This window comes from Chroicocephalus ridibundus, chromosome 4 (genome assembly GCF_963924245.1).
Source record: "Chroicocephalus ridibundus chromosome 4, bChrRid1.1, whole genome shotgun sequence".
Taxonomy (NCBI): Eukaryota; Metazoa; Chordata; class Aves; order Charadriiformes; family Laridae; genus Chroicocephalus; species Chroicocephalus ridibundus.
The window spans coordinates 52,799,842-52,820,775 of NC_086287.1; the positions used below are offsets into that span (position 1 = coordinate 52,799,842).

The 20,934-nt window shown below is 43.8% G+C and overlaps 1 protein-coding gene across 11 annotated transcripts in view; it reads left to right on the forward strand.

The window, feature by feature from the left end:
• The window catches only part of KTN1 (kinectin 1), a 77,235-nt gene that overhangs the window by 52,466 nt on the left and 3,835 nt on the right, over positions 1 to 20,934 (forward strand). For 4 of the 11 annotated variants that reach the window (XM_063332385.1, XM_063332387.1, XM_063332388.1 and 1 more), the window contains 18 exons: positions 1,268 to 1,305; positions 1,997 to 2,087; positions 2,202 to 2,279; positions 3,170 to 3,207; positions 4,249 to 4,339; positions 4,436 to 4,504; positions 4,927 to 4,964; positions 5,908 to 5,998; positions 8,035 to 8,121; positions 10,004 to 10,093; positions 11,192 to 11,272; positions 11,762 to 11,851; positions 11,941 to 12,033; positions 13,386 to 13,457; positions 13,956 to 14,039; positions 14,254 to 14,337; positions 16,672 to 16,755; positions 18,400 to 18,492. In XM_063332385.1, the coding sequence (XP_063188455.1) occupies positions 1,268 to 1,305; positions 1,997 to 2,087; positions 2,202 to 2,279; positions 3,170 to 3,207; positions 4,249 to 4,339; positions 4,436 to 4,504; positions 4,927 to 4,964; positions 5,908 to 5,998; positions 8,035 to 8,121; positions 10,004 to 10,093; positions 11,192 to 11,272; positions 11,762 to 11,851; positions 11,941 to 12,033; positions 13,386 to 13,457; positions 13,956 to 14,039; positions 14,254 to 14,337; positions 16,672 to 16,755; positions 18,400 to 18,492 (1,392 nt within the window). The remainder of the gene's footprint in view (positions 1 to 1,267; positions 1,306 to 1,996; positions 2,088 to 2,201; positions 2,280 to 3,169; positions 3,208 to 4,248; positions 4,340 to 4,435; positions 4,505 to 4,926; positions 4,965 to 5,907; positions 5,999 to 8,034; positions 8,122 to 10,003; positions 10,094 to 11,191; positions 11,273 to 11,761; positions 11,852 to 11,940; positions 12,034 to 13,385; positions 13,458 to 13,955; positions 14,040 to 14,253; positions 14,338 to 16,671; positions 16,756 to 18,399; positions 18,493 to 20,934) is intronic. The other 7 variants (XM_063332389.1, XM_063332393.1, XM_063332394.1 and 4 more) reach the window with 3 other exon arrangements.

Genomic DNA, 20,934 nt, shown 5'->3' on the forward strand with positions numbered 1-20,934 from the left:
TGGAGGCTGGCACCTCAGAAATTTCAAGTGCTGAAGGTGCTTCTCCTTTTGGCCTTTCTGCGTTGCTAGAACAATACTACTGGCCCAAATAGGATTTGGTTTCCAGGTAAACCTAAGACTATTTTCTTTCCAGTGTCCAAAGAAAGCCTGTCTTTTGGCAGGTTAAGTTTTACTCTAGCTGTCAGGAATGCAGAAATGGAGGAGTATTGGCTTTTCTGGCATGCTCGCTGTTTAGCATCCAAAACAACGGGAACCCGCGTTTCCTTAGGGAGCCCGTTCTGCAGGCAGCTTAATCCATTGTGCTGGCAGGAAGTTTGCTTGCTTGTTTGTGTGGAGTGTGGGGGTTGGTTTTTTTGGTCTGCACTTTTTTTTTTTTTTTTTCAGTCTTTCTAGCTACATTCCGACATGTCACCCCCTTTTCTTCTTTCCTTAGCATTAAAGTTTTGTCCTTTTTAGGCAGAGCTGCATAGAATGTGTTTCCGTCTTGGGCTTTTCCTCCAAAGCAAATTCCCAGGAACTGGAGGAATTATCTGTGTGAGTTTCCTTCCCTGGAGCTGACACAGAGCCCAGAACAAAATGCAGTTTAGAGTTGCTGTCTCTGGAAAGCTGCCTATGAGGGATGCTTGCTCCAAAGGTGGTGTATATGCAGCTTTTGGTATCCTGCAAGCAAAAAGAGGTTTTTGGGAATGTGGAAACTCCTGCCGTGTTGTGGTAGAGGACTAACTAATCTGTTTGGACAGGCAGTATCTACACAGATAGCCACTGTCAGGCTTTTATACAAAATTCAAAGGGAATATTCCCACTAAATCTTGTTTCTTCAATCCACGTTCAGCCTTAAAATGGGAATTTAAGGGAGTGCTGACGTTGCAGAGAGCATCTAAAAAGCACTTGCTTGTGCAAAGACCAGGGATGATCTCTCTGATTTGCGCCATGTTTGCTAGTGAGATGGTTGTCATCGTCGGTGTCTGCTCCTTCCTTTGTGTCTCATGGTGCTCCGGTGGGCCTGCTTGTGTTCCCGTTTGCACTGTTTTCTTTTCTGCTCTGAAAGTCACATTTTAAATGTGGAGAAAGTAAATAGTAGAGACACTTGTCTTCTCATAATATATTTTCCCACCAAAAAAACATGTTTATGCTTACATAACTGTGACAAATAGTGCCTATTTTAATAACGTCTAATGGCTTTTTCCCCTGTTTCTCCCTAGAGCAGTTTATAGCATTTATGTCTCTTCCGTGTGCATTGAACTGAAGTACTGATTGTTTTCTCTAGGTGTCGATTACATCACAAGTCAAAGAACTTCAGACTCTGTAAGTACGGTTGTGAACGCGTCTGATCTGCCCTGTGCACCCCTCACTTCCCTGCTCCAGTCTAATTTAAGTTAAAATGTTCTTGCCTGGTGTCTGCACTCCGTGTGAAGTGATCCAGGCCATTAGCGGTGGTCTTAGTAGACATGTGGCCTTATTAGAAATACCCGGTCCTGTCTGACAACAGCAAACGAGGTGAAGAGCTGCATGGCTTCATGAGCCCCAATTAAAGTACAAGGGATTAAATTCAAGTCAGGATGGAAGGACGTAGGCAGGGCACTATGGCAAACTTAATTTGGTGTAATATCTGTGCTGTAGCTGGGTGGATACATGAGAACTGAGCCACCACAGTCGTCGGTCCCTCGTGTCCCCAACTGGGGAGGGAGAAGGAAATATTTTTAGATGAGGAGAGCACATGTGTACGAAACCCCTGCAATATATGTCAGCGCAGAATTTGTCTGCTTTCATTTAATGAGCAGTACCATTGATCAAGGACATCTCCTGCTAACCCAGACTGAAGTGGAAGTGTTCACACATTGATTTTTAGCAGATGAATTGTGTTTATGCCTTTGATCACATATGCTGCTTTTGTTACGTGCTGCAAAGCACAGGATGTCTTTTATCCATCCAAAAAAAAAAAAAGAAAAAAAAAAGCAAGGGTTTATGCTGTGTGTCTGTATGTTTAATGGTACAGGTTGAAGGGGAAGGAAAAGCAGGTGAAAACCATGGAGGCCTTATTGGAAGAGAAGGAGAAAGAGATTGTTAAGAAAGGAGAATGGCTGCAGGTAAGCTTCCTTTGTATTCTAAAGGGAAATAAGTTCTATTGTGGTGTTTCTGGCTGTGGAATAGTTACACTTACACTTCCAAACTTACTTTTTTTTTTTTTTTTTTGTCTGAAGGGTCAGAAGGATACAATTGCACAATTAACCAGTAAAGTTCAGGAGTTAGAACAACAGAACCTGCAACAGCTCCAACAGGTATGGCCTGCAGAGTGGATGCTCAGTTGAACTGGAAGGTGTTTTTTGTCCTCTACCTCTCTCAAAGGGTTTGCATTGGCTTCAACCTACAGAGCTATTTTAAATCCTACTTGACTGAACTGGCAGTCTACAGTGCAGAGAGCCCACTAGTCCAACTGTGTTCATCCGAAATGGGCTTTACATGGATGACAAGTTCTGAGAGCTTTTCTTTAACCTGGATGATACTACGCATAATGAGTAGCTTTGGCGGTCTGAAAACTTCAAAGCTGATGGACAGAATCGCAGCTGTGTCGTAGGTCCCTCCTTGTCAGACTGAAGTAGCATCTCTGTAGGCCTGTGGTCATGGAGGAACTCTTGCTGTAACTAAGCATAGCAGCTCCTTGAAGTGGTCAGGCTTTGCTGTGATTCCTTTCTGCGTTTACCTTTTGAAGAAGTTGCAACTGACTGGAATATTTTGGCTTTTGGTTTCCTGCACTAGACTCGAGAACCGGGAACGGGACATCCTTGAAGCCAGGTGTTACGTAATGGGAGAATTTTTCCAATCAGATGGTATTCTAGCTCAATTTGGATTTTTGCCAACGATAAAGGGGAGAAACTAAGTTGCACTCTTATTTTGGGTGGGTGTCTAGACAGGCATTTGTCCCAGGGGAAAGGTGGAATGGAGAGAAATTGGCTGGTGTGAAGTTCGGGATGCTTAGTATAAGCTGTGCTTCTAAAATCCAGTATGTGTTTAGATATTCTTGGAGCGATGTCTGATGCAAAATTCCTGGTATTTCTTTGGCAAGTATCTTGCAAGCTGTGTGGTGGCTCTGCTCATGCAAGGAGTTGCTGTTAATTTGAAAGCTTTACTGTGCTATAAAAATGAGCTTGGGAATTGCTTTGTTTTTCAGGTACCTGCTGCATCCCAAGTCCAGAACCTGGAGAGCCTGTGAGTACGCTTAGTAGCAGTTTCTCAAGCGCCTGCTGATAATAAGCATTCAGTGCTGGCATTTGTCTTAAATTGGAATGTATGAATTGGTTCAAGAATTTTATGGGCTTTGCTAAAATAAGCTGTTAGTGCCGATGGACGTACACCAGCCAGCGCGTCTGCTGCTGTGTATAATAGCAAGCGTCTGGCGTCCCTGCCTGGCGTGCCGAAGTACTGGTGCTCATACACTCTGCAAAAGTGAATGATCACCCAGGGCTCTACTAACTGGTGAAATCGCTGCCGCTTCTTGTCTCTGGTGATAATTTCTCCTTCTGTTTAGTGTGTTTAAAAGAGTGTGGATTTAAGTGCCTGTGGCTGAGTCGGTAAATGCAATGAACAAATACAGTTTGCCATTTTCAGTCTGAGACGCAGTAGCCAATTCTCCAGCTCCTGTTTTATGGAGAAAAGCTGCCAGACTTCCTTCTGTTTTGACTCTGCTTTGTCTGGCTGCTCTAAGTTAGAGGAAGGTTGTATGAGACCGTGCCAAAAAAGGCTCTGTCTTTAATGCAGCTCTTGTTATGTGCTGCCCTCCCAGCACAGCTCCTGTATAGCCAGTACGTGGTACCTAAAGCAGCTGCACCTTTAGTGGACTGCCCCTGGCACCTTCAGAGCCAGCTGGCTGGCAGGATTTGCTCAGGTGATCAATGGATTCTCTCCCACTTTGGCTCTCAACGCTGTTGAGATGAGCTGTGACTGGTGTTTGTGGATTGGCACGTGGAATGACTAGCTAGCTTCAGGCCAGTTCTTAGCAGGTAAAGTGGTTGCAATGCACGTTGTTGCAGCTGGCATGTATTTTTGTTAGTTTCCTTGGTTTAAAGCCATAGTGCAATAGTTTCTTCTCCATATGTGTGTGTGCTCTCCTTTTGGCTTCTTATTATATACAGCATACAAAATTTACTTATCTTCTGCTGCTGCAAACTGTCCCAGCTAGAGTTTCTGTCCCTTTTTAGCATAAATTCTTACTTTAACCCTTTTTTCTTGCCTTCTGAACCATCTCTGCAGGTTGAAAGGGGAAGAAGAACAAATGAAGAAGTTGAAAGCTGCAGTGGAAGAAAAAGAGAGAGAAATTGCAAGCCAAGTGAAACAGTTGCAGGTAAAGTTTTGATACAAGTGTCTTGTGTTTTAAGGAGCGTATGTATTGTTGAGTGTACATCTATATGTATATATATTGCTTCTCTTCTTTCAACAGGACATGCAAAAGGAGAACGAATCTTTCAAAGCTCAAATTCAAGAATTAAAGCAGGAGAACTGCAAACAGGTACAGCTTCCAATTGCAGTGTTACTGGGTGAAGTCAAAGTGGGTGGTGGTAGCTTGTATGGATGGTGTGGAAAACCAGCTGTTGCACTGACCGTGCAAATCCAGGGACAGCTTCAGGGTTGGGTTGCACTAAACCAGCTTTTCTGGCTGTTGCCTCTCTGTTCCTGCTTCCCTTTTTTGTGTAAGTTTGCAGCCTTGTGCTCTTTCTTACGCCTCCTGTGTTCCTGCCTAGCTTTCCACCCCTGTCTTTACACGCTGTGTCACAGCCAGGGATCTTCTGGCCAAAGGAGGCTGGATGGGACTCCCTTGAAGGCCAAGAGAGCCGCTTAGTGTCACAGTGGTGCCTGCTTAACGAGGCACATCACACCCTTTGCCTCACTCTTTGCTGATCTGCTCCTAATGAGTTTCTCATCTGTTTGTAGGCATCTCTGGCTGTCCAAAGCGAGGAGCTTCTGCAAGCGTGAGTACTGCCAGAAGTTGAATGCGAGAGATAAGCGCTTCATTTCACTTACTGCTTGGGAAACTTAAAAGATGAAATAAATGCCAAATGTACAATATCAGCATGTGAGAAGTGGCGAGTAAAAAAAAAACACTTTACTGTCTAATAAAGCTTAAACATAGAGATTCTACTCGCATTAATAATCCTCAGCTGCAGTCTTCTGCAGACAGTGCTTGCAGTATGTTGTGCCCATAATGCAAGCAAGCCTTGAGTGATTTAATTTTAAACGCATGCCAGCCCAGCTGTATGTCTGAAGAGTTAAATGCTGGTGTTTCAAGCAAAAGTGACAGGCTTTTTTCTTGGAACTTCAGCTTAGTAGAGGGTTGTTCATATTATAAAATCGTTCGGTGGAAATCTCTTCCCAGGGAAAAATCTCAGGGGTAAAAAGTGTGTTACAATGTAGAGCTAAAGCGCACTAAAGAACTATGTGGAAGCTAATGCCATGCCAGCTTATACTGCGCTACACAAATTGCCACTGTCATGCACTTTTGGCTGGCTGAATTATTTTTCTTTTTAAGTTAAATGACTTATAAATTGTGGACTGGGTGCTTGAAAAAGAATGCTCTTATCCAGCAGGCAGTGCCCATTTTGCCATGTTGTACTAGCGTGGGCTGGCTGATTTATCCTCGTCTAATGCCTTGCCTTTCCGTGGCCTTGATAAATGTGTGCAGATGCCTGTTGTAGGCAAACAACAGCTTTACAATGGGCTTTGCTCTGGCAGCCTGCAGTTCACAGAGCAGTAGGAAGCGAGCGATACTGCCAAGTCAGTGAGAGCAGCTTTTTCAAAGAGAATGTGTTGCTGGAAGGGAAGGAAAGTTAGTGTGTATATGAGAGGGTGTCAGGGCTTCATTTGAAATTTCGTAAATGTCTTCTGACTTGTCTGTGATTCTTTTTGCTAACTCAGGGTTGCAGGGAAAGAGAAGGAAATCGCCAGTCTCCAAAATGAGCTCGCCTCTCAGAGAAATGCTTTTGAGCAACAGAGGAAAAAGAACAACGTAAGGAAATTCTTCCCCCGCTGCCCCCCCACAAAAAAAACAACCCCAAAGAACAGCCAAACCTGTGTGCACAGCACTCCCCAATGCCTAGGGCGTTCTGCTTAGAAAATGTTTCTGGCGGTTTTCTGCCGTATTGCCTCCCTTGGACACTCCTCTCTTTTCTTGGGAGTGACTAAACATACCTTGCTTTACTGCTCCAAGTTTTCGTCAGCTTTTTGACAAGCTGCTGATTTGATGAGAGGGAGGAGACTTGCTGGGGGACACATCCCGCAGCAGGTTCTCCAACTTGGATGCAAGCCTGGTTAGTCCTGTTCAGAAACACGTCCTCTGCCAAAGGAAGAAGAGGGGGTTTGGGGGGAGAGGGTGGGAGGATGAAGAGAGCTGTGCTCGGACTGAGTTGTGGTCCTTGTGCGGGGATGTGGGAGGAGACATTACCTTCAGGGGGTCTCAGTTCTGGCTCTTCCTGTTCCTGAGAGTATCTAATCCCGATCTTCTGAAGGAGGTGAGGGACAATGAGCCTTCCTTTACAGCAGCCTCTGATGATGCAGTATGGGCTGTTTGTGGTGGAAGTAAAGATTGTATTTTCCATCACAGAGCTGTGAAGTTACCTCCTCGTAATACGTTATCTGTGCAGGGCAAGAGAATGGCATCTTTTGAGTTATGTAGAAGAAAGTTGTTAATGTACAGGGGTTTCAGCTCACCTGTCTCTTCTTGATGGCGTATAAAATCCAATGAATACCATGCAATAAGCTTTATTTTTAACTGAAGTAGTGTTGCTTAAGAGCTGAAATAAAGCATAGAGGGGAAAATGGCTGGGTATTTTCAGAAGATGGATGAGCTGGAAGGGTAGAACATATGTGTGCCTGTTTCCTGGGGAATTGCAAGGTCTAAGTACCCTTCGTGGTGCAGGCAGAAATCTGGCTACTGCTAAGGGCAGACCATGCCTTTCCACATCGCAGTTTTATCCAGTCTTGACTTTATGTCCTGTGAAACAGCCCTTTGGATAGTGGGCAAATGGAAGTGGTAAAGCAAAACTAGTGTAGGTACACGCTAGGATTTGGATGCCACTTTGTGTGGTGAATTAAAAACACACAGCCTTTCAAAAATAGCCCTTTTCTAAAGCAGGTTGCTCTAAGGGCCTGGGAAAAAAAAAATCTAAATCCCAAGCACCGTAATCTCTTCCCCGCAAGTCCCATCATCCTTCCTAGATAAGAGCTGTGAGGCTCCTCTTATAAGAGCTCTCAGCCTTCTGACTGAGCTTGCATGTTGACGTCTTGTGGAGTACACGTTTGATGACCTCGCCAAGAAAGATGCAGGAGCGCGGCACGGCACGGTGGTATCTCCTCACGGTGCTGGGGTGCTGGGCTGTGCCCACCACTGGTGAAATCCGAAAAACGTCCGAGGAGGGCACTGGTGAGCAAACCAGTTTTCTTTGGGCACAGTGGAGAGAGCTGCATGGGGTCAGTGCTGCCAACCGAGGCCCTGAGCTTTGTGTTTCTAAAAAAAAAAAAAAAAAAATCCGTGCTGGCGTAGTAGGTTTGGGCTGAGGCATAAGGATCGATGCCGCTAGATCTGGTTGCAAGATCAGGGGCATAAATGTGTCCACCTCCATGTATACTGGGGGCCATGCTGGGTTCTGCAACGCGACATGCCTAACACTCTGTTGTGTAATCTGTGATTTGGTGTCTGTGTTCCTCACTACTTTTGAAAACTTCCCTCTTTTCTTCTTACAAGTGCAGTCAAAGTGTGGGGTTGCTGGAGCGATATGCTCGGCAGTAACACTTGGATCAGTTTTGGATATTGGGGGCAGGTTGGGCAGAAATTGGCATTTTTCCCCCCCCGTTTTTCATTCAAACACTTTGAACATCACACTTGTTTTTGCTAGTGTATGTCATCTTCCCCGGCAAAATCATCTTGCAGTGACCAGCATTTAAATGCAAATGGTGGAATGTAATGCAAAATATATCTCTGAAGTAAAAGCGGAAACAGTTTTGAATATTGGCTGAACTGAAATCATTCTTTCTAAAAATGATTAGGACCTTCGGGAGAAAAACTGGAAAGCAATGGAAGCATTGGCATCAACTGAAAAATTGCTGCAGGACAAAGTGAACAAGACTGCCAAGGTTGTAATGTTAACTGCTAGAAACGATGCATTAAGCTAGAAGCAGATCTGCAGCTGGTTTTTTAATTGAAATGGAGGCGTTTAACTTTTACTGCAATTTAAATATAGTCTGTTCTGGGTGATCATTCATATACTCTCACCTCTGCTTCTTCCTGTTGTCTTTAGGTTTCTTTTATTATTATTATTATTTTTTTTAATCCTTAATTTGTGGGCATGCTGATTTTTGATTTCTGTTTGCATAATTGTTAGAGCTGTCGTGAATCGTTTTTTCTTTGTGGGGAGCTCTAGAACGAAAACTGTGCTGGTGAGCGACCTGCTTTCATCTACTGGGCTTTTCACTGGGCTCGAATAAATTTATTGGGCCCGTGAAGAACTAGAACTAGATTATTATTTAAAAACTCGTGAACTTCTTAGGAAAACGGTGTCACCGCAGCTGTGAATTTCCTCCTTGAAAGCATGGGAAGCTCGACAGGTCCCGGTCAGAGCCAATGTTTAAAACCATACAGGGCGTGAATGGCTCTGAAAGGAGCTTGCATTTGCTATGAGCCTGATCTGGTGTTAATTGTCACTATGCAGAAGTCAAAAAAATTAAAAAAAAAAAAAAGGCATCAAAATGACTTTAAAAACACAAGTCGGGTAGCTAGAAGCAGAGAAGCTCTGGTTTGGGATTGTGCGTCTGTGTTTCGGAGGTGTCTCCACTCTCTGCTGGGCCCCAAAAAGTTGTGTACCTGCTTTTGCTGTGTGCTAACGCTTGCCTGCTTTCTCTTGCAGTCAGAAGACTTCATCAAACAGCCATTTGCCACTTCTGGGTGGTTCCTAAATTGCTGCAAACTAACGCACTTAGCACAACTTCACAACCTAATGTCTCCTGTCCGTTTCTGTCTCTGAATCTCAGCCTACTAATGCCACCGATCTCTTGCAGCAGAGGAACTCAGAGCAGCAAGGCGCAGTAACACTGATGGCAAAGAAAAAAAACCACAAACCCAAATATTAGGGAAGGATTTCTTGCTGAAAGCTGCCTTCTGTGATTTCAGGCTTTCTGCGTTTAAATTTATATGGGAGCCTGAGCATCATATGGCTAAATCAAACCAATCTGCCACTGGCAGAGCAAGCAAACAGACAGTGGCTGGTCTGATTTTAATGTTAAATAAGTGGAACGATGGATCTGTGGTGCCCTTGGCTCTGTGTATTTATATTTGCAGAGCAATGACAAAGAAAACCCGGAGATTGTCACACAGCTCTAATAATTATTTCCCGTTGCATCCAAGCTTGGGGAAGGAGGATGTAAGGGTCTCCCTTTCGAGTTCTTCAAAGTAATATTTAGAAGATACAGTCTTGCTTTCTTGGCCTGGTTCAAATGTGCATTAACACAAAGTTTCCTTTTGACTTTAATGATCTGGTTTTGATGTGGTGATGTTAATTTATGGTGACTCTTTTTCCCCACCTAAAATCACTTTAAGTATGGATTTTTTAAAAAAAATCGTTGATTGACCAAATTTCTTGGGTTTGAGATCGCTCACCTTGAGTGGCAGGGTAGGTGTGATCTGTGGACGCGGTTACTCAGCACAGTGTAGTTTGTCTTGTGTTGTGAACAAGTGAACGATGGTGTAATTTCTGTACAGACAGGCTAGATTGGACGAGAACTTAATGAAAATAAAAGCTTACAAGCACGAACAAATGCGAAGGCCAAATTCTGAAGCAATTCAGTGTCAATTTTTGAAGGAATTTACTGGCAATTTTAGAGACTATAGAGCCTTTCTCACTATAAAAAAAAAAAAAAGAGACTTTCTGGGTTAAGTAAGTTACTCGAGGCCTAGAAGAGACTATTGACAGGTCTGTGGAGCGTGTTGCCCAACTTCATGTGAGCCCTTCTCTTGGTTTAGGAGAAGCAGCAGCATTTGGAAGCAGTCGAGGTGGAGACGCGCCAACTACTCCAGAAGCTCTTTCCTAAAGTCTCTCTTCCTTCTAATGTGGTAAGAGAAGTGGCTCTTCCTGCTCTATGTCTGGGGGATGGGGAGCTCTGGTCCTGCTGCACTGGGCAGTCTGGAGCTGTTTCCCACAGTCCCATCTGCCCCAAGGATTTTGCAGTGGGACATGAGTGTCTTCTGCTGGTTTTGCCTGTACTTGCCAGGAGCAAAGGGGCAAAACTGCAGACTTCCTTCAAGAAAAGTGTTAAAACAAACAAAAGAAAAGCTATTATGTTGTTGGGGCAGTAAAAAAACCCAAAACCAACCACCATCTGTTTGATCTGCCTGTGTTATCTTATGTCTAACCGAGATAGTAAATTTTCAGGGGTGGGTAAGGTCTGCTGCATGTTTGCTCGCCGTCTGGCATGGCGGAGATCCATCCTCCCTGCCTGCGGTGCAGATAAGGGCTGGCTGCCCCTTCCAAAGGGGCTGCGCTGCCTCCCTGCCAGTTAACACCATTCCGGAGGGTTTGTTTTGTTCCCAAAGTTTCCTTTTGAAAACCACCAATTTCCAATTTTATATTCTTGGTGGCTTTCACTTGTTTGCGAGGGAAATGCAATGGGTTCGTGTGGTTTAGATTATGTGAATGATGTGAAGTGAGGCTGGAAAAACGGGGTCTGCGTTTGATTTGTAACGTCTGGAGGTTTTGCATATTCATATTGAAAAGTATTCTCAAATGTACTAAAGTTAGTCTCCTGATGACCTAGAAATAGTCTGTAAAAAGACTCTTTCTGGAAGGTTTCAGTCTTCCTAGCGAGGTCCCTAGAATTATATGGCAAGTATCTGCTTTAACGGCTCCAGGATTTTGGAAAAGATTCCCTTAAGTCTTCAAACACTTCTTGTAGAGCCCCACCGCTTGCAGGGAGACCTCTGTCACCCAGTTGTATTTCGGCACTTTCAAGTCCCTGTGACCTGTGTCTTGCTCGTAACCTCGTCCTCCTGGATTGCTCCCTGCCGACTGCCGGCTCAACTGGGCTGCGTGTTAGCTCCGGGGAATTTGGGGACTGAAACACTGCCCCGTAAGCTTGCAGTTGGGAAACAAATATCCTGAACGTCGATCTATTGAGGTTATTCTGAGCTTTAACCCAATGCATTTCCCAACAGAGTCATAGCGAATGGATCTGTGGGTTTGAAAAGATGGCTAAAGAGTACTTGAGAGAGGCTTCAGGATCTGAAGACGTCAAGGTAGGCACAAGCAGCGGGCAGCTTCCTTGGGTGTGCCATAGTGTATTTTTCCGGTATAAATCTTGCAAATTGTGCTCTGGATTGTGAAGTTCAGATTGGCAAACAGGCGACAAGAAAATTGTTTTCTAGATATTTGCACCTTGTAAATTAGAAATGTATTTGCCTTTTCAAAAAGCACCTTGTGGAGTTATGAAAACATTCATGAAATTCAAAATCCCTGTTCCCTTTTTTCAAGTAATTGGTTTTTTTTGGTTTTTTTTTTTTTTTTTTCTGGGGACTCAGAATTACTGCGATAACTCACAAAAAGTTTGTGATTGAGTATAGAGAGTTGTAGGTGAATGTTGCACTTGCTGTTGTCTTTCCATGGGTTGGAAAGACAGACTTGTCAACGGGAATGATGCCGGCTGGTTTGTTGAAATAAGATAAATAATAGAACACAAATCCGTCAGCTGAGATGTGACTCTTCTGGTCCCTCTTCTCCTTTGCCAGGCTATGGAGCAGAAGTTGAAGGAGGCCGAGGAGATGCACGTACTGCTGCAACTGGAGTGTGAGAAATACAAATCGGTTCTGGCGGAGACGGTAAGCGGGATGCCCAGTTGCCTGCGCCTTGTGATGTTGCAAGCTGCCTTTCTTCTGCTCTAAGCTTTCAAACCCTTCTCTCTTCTTAGGAGGGGATTTTACAAAGGCTACAGAGGAGTGTGGAAGAAGAAGAAAGCAAATGGAAGATAAAAGTTGAAGAATCACAGAAGGAACTTAAACAGGTATTTCTGAAGATCTGCTTTTTGTGGCAGCCGGGTGGTTTCTGCTTGAAGTCACAGAGGGTGTTTGTGGGCTGTGAAGGCAGGTGCAGAACAGCCCTGGCTGCCTGGTTTGATGTGTGTGTGACCGGTGGGTGGAAAAGGTGAAGTCTGCAACCAGTATAACAGGACTAATCCCTCCTTATAACAATAGGATTTTTGGTGCTCTGATACTCAGTTTTATGCATAGAGTGACTTTTATACTTTTTGAGGAACGTATTCCCATTTAAAAACCTAAAAAGTGGAGGAATTGTTGGTGCCTTTGGATTTGTCTGGCTATTTCTGTTGCCATCTTTACAGTAGCAAGAACAAATGAGCAGCACAGATACAAGGTCTTTGATCATTCTGACAAGGCTGTGTCCAAGTCCTTTGCAGGTGATGCAGGAGGCAGCCCAGGAGCATGTAGTAATACTAATGCTGACAGGAGAGGAAGCCAAAGATTCAGGAATGTACATGTGTCCCATTAATATGCCCAGGAATATATATTTTTCTGATCCTGGCAACTCAGACCATGTTTCTATTAAAAACCTGTTTTTTTCAAAGTACATTTATGAACAGATACAGACTCTTTGTGCTAAAATTTAAGTATCATATAATCATAACAATTTTTTGGAAGCTGTTAAAATAGTGCTTAATCCATTACAGTCAACTAATTATATTTGAAATTGCCCGCAAAGCTTTCCTTTTTAGGAAGGCTGTGTTGCTAGCAGAAGTGGTAAGAAAAAAGCCTTTTATGTTTCTTTCCTAATCTCGAATTAAAAGTAGGTCAAACTGCTTTCTTGAAAGAAATTTTTTTTTCTAAAGTACTTCTGCTTAGTAAGTTTGGTTGCTGGAGTATGAGCCTGGAGCACACAGACAGATGATTTATAAACATCTTGTTTGAGGGGCTTATAAAAGGCTGTCAGATCTTGAACTGTAGGTGTGCTACCATCTGCTGCACTTACGCAGCCTCTAATAAGGCTAAACATGCTGGGTTTGGCTACATATACTGCCTGGATGGAGACAATCTTCCCTGTGTAGGAACAATATTTTTCTTACCATGGCTAATGGACAACTGTCTTAGTCCTTGTGTTCCAAATCTTTCAGGCATCTAGGCTCTAAATACGTCAAAGAACTTCTTACCTTGGGAGAAGGTAGGAAAGGTGTTCTAATGGAGACTCAGTACATTGAATTATTTGAGTGAGCATCTTTTATTCAGTCACTCTGCTTTCATCCTTAATACTTATAAATCGTAGAAGCAAGCTTGTGTGTATGTGGAGAGTTTGTCTTAGACCAGCCCAACTAAATGATATATTTATCTCTCTTGAAAACTGCAGATGCATTCTTCAGTTGTTTCTTTGGAGCACGAGGTAGAGAGGTTAAAGGAAGGAATCAAAGAAGTTGAAACTGTAAGTGCAGGTGGTTTTTTTTCCTCTTTAAAGCTTTCTGTTACTTAAAACATGATTTAGGCTTAAGCTGTAAAACTAAACTTCCTAGAACTTCTCCCCTCCAAGCAGTGCAGCCTGTGCTGTAGTTTAAACTGAATCTTTTGGACAGTGTTTTTATGGAGCAGGGAAGCTGGGTACTGGAAATTGTCCTTTTTTTTTTTTTTTTTTTACTTCTGTACTTACCCGCTGGGGCTCTTTCCTTGTGAGACTGAGCAGTTTACTGGGGCTCTTTCCTTGTGAGACTGAGCAGTTTACTGCTTGTTGACAATCTTGGGCTTGATTCTTTATCTTTTTGAAGTGTAACACTTTAAATGTGTGTTGTGCAATCACTGGATTTGAAATGCTCTCTAAATGTCGTGGGGTATTTGATAGAAATTTATTGCTAATAATAAATCAAGAAAACGATACTGTAAGATGACACTGAAAACATCTGTTTTAACTCTGTTTTTCTGTTTCTAGCTTAAAAAAGAGAGAGAACATTTGGAAAGTGAACTAGAAAAGGCAGAAATAGAACGATCTACTTATGTTTCAGAAGTCAGAGAGGTAAACATAATTGACCAAACTGTTTTTTTTTTTTACTTTTTTTCTTTTGTTTGGCTACCAGTTGGCTGGCAAACTAATCTAATGCTTAGCCCCTGTGGCTGAGGAGTTTATATACTGTGACCTTAGGGTAGAGTGACACACTAATAACTGAGCAGAAGAAAAGTGGGCATCCTACGGAGACAAATCCTAAAACTCTAAATAAACTTCATTTCAGCTCAAAGATCTGTTGACTGAATTGCAGAAAAAACTTGATGATTCATATTCTGAAGCAGTAAGACAGAATGAAGAGTTAAATTTGGTAAGAAGCTTGTTCTCCGCTGGGTACAAACTAGGTTCCCAGCATACTTATGAAGCGGAGACTTACTTCAAATCCTGTCTGTTCTGCTAACCTCTTCAGCTTGATATTTTTGTCCATTGCAATCATTTATGTAGTCTGACTTTTACAATTTGTCTCTTTCTCTGCTCCTAACAATAGCATGTCTGGTTCTTAAGACTTTTTCCAAAGTCTGTAAGACTTTCATTCCTGAAACTTCTTGAGAATCAATGTTTTACAGTGTAGACATACGCAACAGCAAATACAATGTCCTTGAAGCAACAAAAGTTGAACTCTAACAGGTTTTACTTGAGGATTATTTTTTTTTTCCAAAGCTTTTGAGGATGCAACTGTGGTATCTGTGCTCTGACTGTGCAGAGCCTTTTCCATCCTCCTCTTTGTGTACAGAAATTGGCCCAAACCAATGTTAGATGAATTCAGAGTGTCCAGCTGTTCAGCAGCTGGCATCCTGATGTGGCTGAATAGCTGTGCTGGCTTTGTGCATGCTCTGTGTTACAGCGTCTTTGGCTAGAAATGCTCTCCAGCCAATAATGCTCGTGTCCCAGCTTTTCTCAAGAAGGAGTTGGATTAACCCAGGCCAGACCTGTAGACCCAAAGATGCATGGTTTTCCAGTTTGAGCCCTTTCACTTCTTGCTTGTCTCAGTGATGTGTGTTTTAAGGCTGCAGGAGCAGTCAGATCCTTCTTCTGATTGTTTTTTAACAGTGCTTTTTTGCTTTTGAGCCAGAATTGGGGAAGGTTGTCTCTGTCACTATGCCTTTGTGCTGTAGGGTGGTTGATGGTACAACCTGTCACTGCAGGCTGATCTCACCAGGGTACTGCCACTAATGTAACTGGGTTAAAATAGTTGATTTCTTAAAAAAACCCACGACAATAACAATCCGCTTAAGTTAATAGTATGCTTGGCAAGTCTAGTATAGCATTGATTAGCATCCCGCCTCAGCAACCAAAGCCTCCCATTTTGAAGGCAAGGGAAATGGGAATTGAATGCATATCTGGGAGTTAATCAGTAAACGCCAACCTCTTGAATATAAGAGACAACAATCTATTACGTCTGTAACAACAAAAGCTTAAAAAGCTGAGCTCCCTGCTAGGGCAGCTTGGCTGCAATGTGACGGTGGTGGAAGCGTGAGGAGGCGGTAAACAACTAACTTTGTGCAAATGGCTCGGGAATGCTGTCCAGTGTACGTGAGTGATTTTTACAGGAGGTTGAGGCATGGAAACGATGGGATTTCAAAAAGCATTTCCCACTAATTTATAAGGCGAGTAAGGAGAGAAGCTGAAGCTCCACAGTGCTTCCCCAAAATGTAGAAAACCAGCGTCCACCAGTCCAGGTGTCCCAAAGGGGGGAACCTTGCAAGGGTGAGACAAACATAATGCGTAGGTTTGGAAATCTGTGAGAACTCAGGGCTCTGAGTAGCCTATTGTTCACTTCTTTAATCCCCTGCTGGCTCCCAAGAAGACTGACAGGAGGAATAGTGAACATCAGCACAGTGCACTTCAGAGGCACAAATCCAACAAAACTGGCACTCGAGCTTCTTGTTAGCGCTCCTCTTTGAGGCTCAAGCCTCAAGTGTTGTGGCTGGTTCTGCATGCTGTGTTGAAGAGCAATCAAAATATTCTTTAAAAAAAATGTTTATATCCTTTGGAAGGCTGTAGTTTAAGGTAGCCGGTACAAAAGCATTCAGCCCTCTTGACTGAAATAGTTTCACTTTTTTGGATTGATTCTAAACACAATCGACAACTTAATATAGCCCTGTCAGTGATTCATGCCTTGATGTGACATTAACAGACTGGTTAAGTCAACATAGTTGTAGTGAGCGGTGCTTTATGAAGATGACAAGCAGAGCTTTTTAGTTTATTCAGCAGGAAAGTGACTGCGTAGCCTGAATTAGGAAGATGACAATCTACGTTTTTGCATATTTGCCGTGAATTAAGTTGAAGTCTGGGCTGACTGGTAATAAGAGTGCTGGAGAGGCTTACGTACTTTCAGTATTGCTAATATTCCTACTGGCAATATAGTTTAAAAGTCAAAACCACTTGTGATCAAGCTGATGCCAACCATGTCTTTTCTTCTGTAGTTTCCATTCTTTACATTTATCTTTACAGATGGAGTCTCTCTTCCTTGACTGTCCTTGTAAACCTCGTCATACGTGTTGACTAATCCAACGTGTGCGATAATTGTTCGTAGTCTTACTCCCTTTGCAGTCAGTGTGCACTGGGTTAATCTGTGGGACAGACAGATGAAAGCTCTGTGTATGCGAGGGGAAACTGATTTTCTTTGTTAACTATTTTGCAGCTGAAAACACAGCTAAACGAAACACTATCAAAACTCAAAGTTGATCAAAACGAGAGACAGAAGGTAGCTGGTGACTTGCCCAAGGTAAGAAGAGGCCCTTAACCGTTGCAGATCTAAATGTCATCGAAACCCTTGAGTTCTGTAATCTTGCACTGCTGGAAAATGTGGTGATTTGAGCAGCTTGAGCAGACTGCCTGCCTGGTGGGGTGTCTTACTCCACTCGTTGCTTCCCCAGGGGACTGGGACTGTGGGTGTAAGAGCTCATGCAAGATACCCGCATGTCTGCTAAATGATAAAAATGCAGCAAACAGCTCTGTTTAGTAAGCTTTTTTGAAAGAATCTCTTGTCTGTGATAATTTTATGACAATGGGAACAAGATTTGGGGCTGACAAATAATTCTTTATTTAAAGAAACCCAACCTGCGAGAAAGCTGGGGAGGGGCTGTTTGCAAGGGCATGTAGCAAGAGGACCAGGGGCAATGGTTTTTAGCTAGAGCAGGGCAGGTTTAGATTAGACATTGAGAAGTTGTTCTTTACAATGAGGGTGGTGAGACACTGGAACAGGTTGCCCAGAGAGGTGGTGGAGGCCCCATCCCTGGAGACATTCAAGGCCAGGCTGGATGAGGCTCTGAGCAACCTGATCTAGTTAAAGATGTCCCTGCTTACTGCAGGGGGGTTGCTCTAGATGACCTTTAAAGGTCCCTTCCAACCCAACACATTCTAATCACATTCATGATTCTAATAACAAGCCCATCCCACAGTCCTACACCCTCACCACAGCCTGAAGCTTTTAAATCCAGTCTCAAAGGGTAGCGGTTACAAGTTGGTTTACAAGCTGGCTGCCTGTTTGCACGTAGTTACAAATTGGCTAGAACCCAGGAGACCGCAAATCTTTATAAAGTTAGCTCTACGCGAGCTTGATGAGACAAGCAGGTGGGTTACCTCTGCTCCTCCTCAGTGGTCGCTCTTGCAAGATGGAAGATGGATTGGAGTGGGAAATCTTTAAGCGTGAGAGGTCTCAGTGCTGTCTGTCACCCCAGAAATGAACCTCTTGGGGGAGAATTGATAAATGGAGGCAAGAATAGCCTGCGGAGTGGCTGAGCTCGGCCTCCAGACTGTGTAACACCGTGTTCCTTCTGCGGGAGATGCACAGCAGGGAAATTAGACTGTGTTCCTGCAGGGCTGGAGTGGGGAGAGCCTTGTCCTGGGATAAGGGACAGATGATGACAAAAGCAGTTCTAGGAGGTGAGAAGACAAAGGAGACCTCCTGCAATAAGGTGTTTAAAACATTTTGCTCGGGATGATTATATGGGATGTTGACATATGAAGTGAGTGATGCTGATGTCCCTAGTTCATGGTATGTTCTACATAAATGCAGATCTATGATTAGGCTTTGCCTGTGCTGTTAACGCTTGCACAAAAAAAATCGCTGCACAATTTTTCCTAATAACTTGACATGAGACTATTAAAGCTTCCCAGTAGAATTGCTTTCAAATGCAGGCAGGCTGACATGCAACATCCTGATTGTAAAGGAGACATGTCAATCTTGGCAAACGTGTTAGTCCCCTGGGCAAATCTGCCATAAAACAGATTTCCTCCTGAACAAGGATTTCCTGTGTCTCTAGTGCTCTTGGGGAGGTGGGGTTTTGCATCTCAGCCTTTGCTAATTGTGCCTCCTCTGTGGGTTTGATTTTTTTTTTTTTTTTTTTTTTTCTCCCCTCTCCTACAGGCCCAGGAGTCTTTGGCATCTCTTGAGAGAGAAATTGGAAAAGTTGTTGGGGATGCCAACGTTATTGAAAACAGCGATGTTTGCACAGAGTCGGTGAGTGTTTCTTTTGAGCCCCTGCTCAGGGGCAACTCAAATCTCATGCAAAGTATGAACTTTGGGAAGTGAGGTCCAGTGAAGGAACAGAATATGTGCTGCTGATGGTAGATTAAGGTTGGTGAAAATTCCTGTCCTACAACTTGTCAGGGTGGTGTCCTGGAGCTGAATCCCGAGGATGCATTGGGAGTGCTGCTGTCATCTGGATCGTGATCTCTTTCCCATGGCTTCAATTTGCAAGGAGGAAGGGGAGAAATTATGGACAGGAGATCTGGGCTTCCAGTGGGTTGTTGGTTTGGTTTGGACAAAAGCGGGAATATCCCCAGACTTGTCCCTTCAAGAAGGGAAGCTAAAAATAAATCTGCTGATAACTAAATGAGCGTAGAATGCTAACTGTTGGGTCGGCACTTGCTGACATCTGTAACGCCAAAGAAAGAAGGCGGTCTTCCGTGCCCTCTGACACCAGGGCAGAGAATGTCTCTTGCCAGAGCATTGACCCTCCTGGTCCTCTGTAGCTGTGGGCAAGAGCGTGTTCTTAGCCACTGGTAGGTGCTAGAATTCATCTTCAGCTGGTCCTGGCTCCTGGGAATCTCTGCTTTGTTCTGTGAGTCGGGACTCTCTAGACCGATGGTGTTTTTATTCTCCAGCAATGGCATTGCAGTTGCAGGGGCTGGAATTGGGTGGACTCTGGGGTGGCCTGTTTTCACACTTGCAGGCGACTCGCCTGGGCCCGTGGGCTACTCTGCACAGATGATTGCTGAACTGCTTGTGTAACTGGTGCTCCCAGTGCTGGCCCTAAAAAGACACCACCTGTACAAGTGGCTGAGTCGTGGCTTTGGAACTGGGCTTCCCCATCTCTGGAAAAGAGAGCTTTCACACCAAATTCAAAATACCTTCAGAACAGCTTTCCAGAAGGCAATTGGGAAGGGGAAGGCTAAAGCAGATAGATGCCTTCCCAGCACGTTTTACACAGCTAAGTGGTGTCAATGGAACTCATTACCCATTTTCTTCTGATGGATGGAGTGGAAGGAAACACTGGCGTTTGAGGGGGAGAGGAGCACTTGCTGGTAGGACAAATAATTTATATCGACTCCTTTTAGCTGCTGAAAATAAGCAGCTTCATCAGCTGCGGGAGGAAGCTCGGGAGTCCTCTAAGGAGTACTGTAGAAAAGCCTTTGCCTCTGTAGTCATTAGCAGAAATGAAATGGCTTTTCCAGAGCAATCAGTTGTGGATGCTGATCGACCCTTGCGTTGTGGGCTCACTGTGTCTGAGCCAGAGTTGTAGCTGGGCCTGTGAGACCATGGGTGTCCCACCCTGAGAGCTGGAGAGATGGTAGGTCTGCCGAGCCCTCTCCTGTGTTGCCAGCAGAGACCAGGCAGTGACAGTGACAATCGGGTGCTCAGTGTCCCTGCCTGCAGCAGGTTGGAGAAGAAAAGCCCTTCTCAGACCAGTGCCCAACTGCTCGCTCTCTGCTGTGCCTCTATGGCTTATCCAAGAGTGGTACAGCAGAACAGCGATGCCAGTAGCCATGGCATTTTATGTCTGGTGACGCTGGTGAGCCCTTCAGAGCCGGGTGTCATTAGATGTGCCCTGTGGTGGCTCAAGTATGCTAGTTTGATTTAATTGCTCTAGCCTTAACTGGCATAACCCCTCTGGCTTGTGCCTTGCTCTGCTGTTGCTGCGTGGGCGCGTTGCAGAACCCAAACCAGGTTTCCTTGAGAATATCCATCACTTTATTCTGAAGAGGAGTGTGGAAAAACAGTCCTAAGAAACCTGTAATTAAGCCTTCGTTAGGAAAAATACGTTAATTGTCTAAACGGCACTCTTGACAGGTAGCCATTTGCAGAGGCTGGAATTAGAACATTTTCTTTATCTTCTTCCCCAAGCCCTTTTTGCTTCTTTTTCTTTTTTTGAGGGGAAAAAAGAAGCTGTCTCCCCAGAAGCCTAAAAATTCAGCTTAAAATAGCTCTCGGATTAAAAAAAGAAAGTCTTCTAGCCACTTCCACCTAGCAACAGTGTCTTTTTTTTTTTTTTTTTTTTAAGAAGGACCTGAAAACACATGCTCGAAAATGGGCATATTTATTCCTTCTGGGTACTGAAACCAACCCACAAAATTGAGAAATGATGCTTGCGTAAACCCTCAAACACGTTCTGTGTGTTTTCTTTAGACTCCTTTTCTTTCTATTTAAAAATAGACCATTTGGTTTTTCTAATCAGCTTCCTTGTCACTTGTGGGACTAGATGATGACTAAAGGGTGCCTTTTAGTATTCTTTAAGGACGTCATTTATATTCATCAGCTTGCTTAGGCAGTAAACTTCTGAGGCTTACGTGAAATGTAATGTGCTTTTCCCCCCAGATCTCAGTGTAAAACTGTGTGTGCATCATTGAAAACTGGAAATGCCGTACGATTAAAGCATGGCAGAGGGGAATCTGTCCGTTC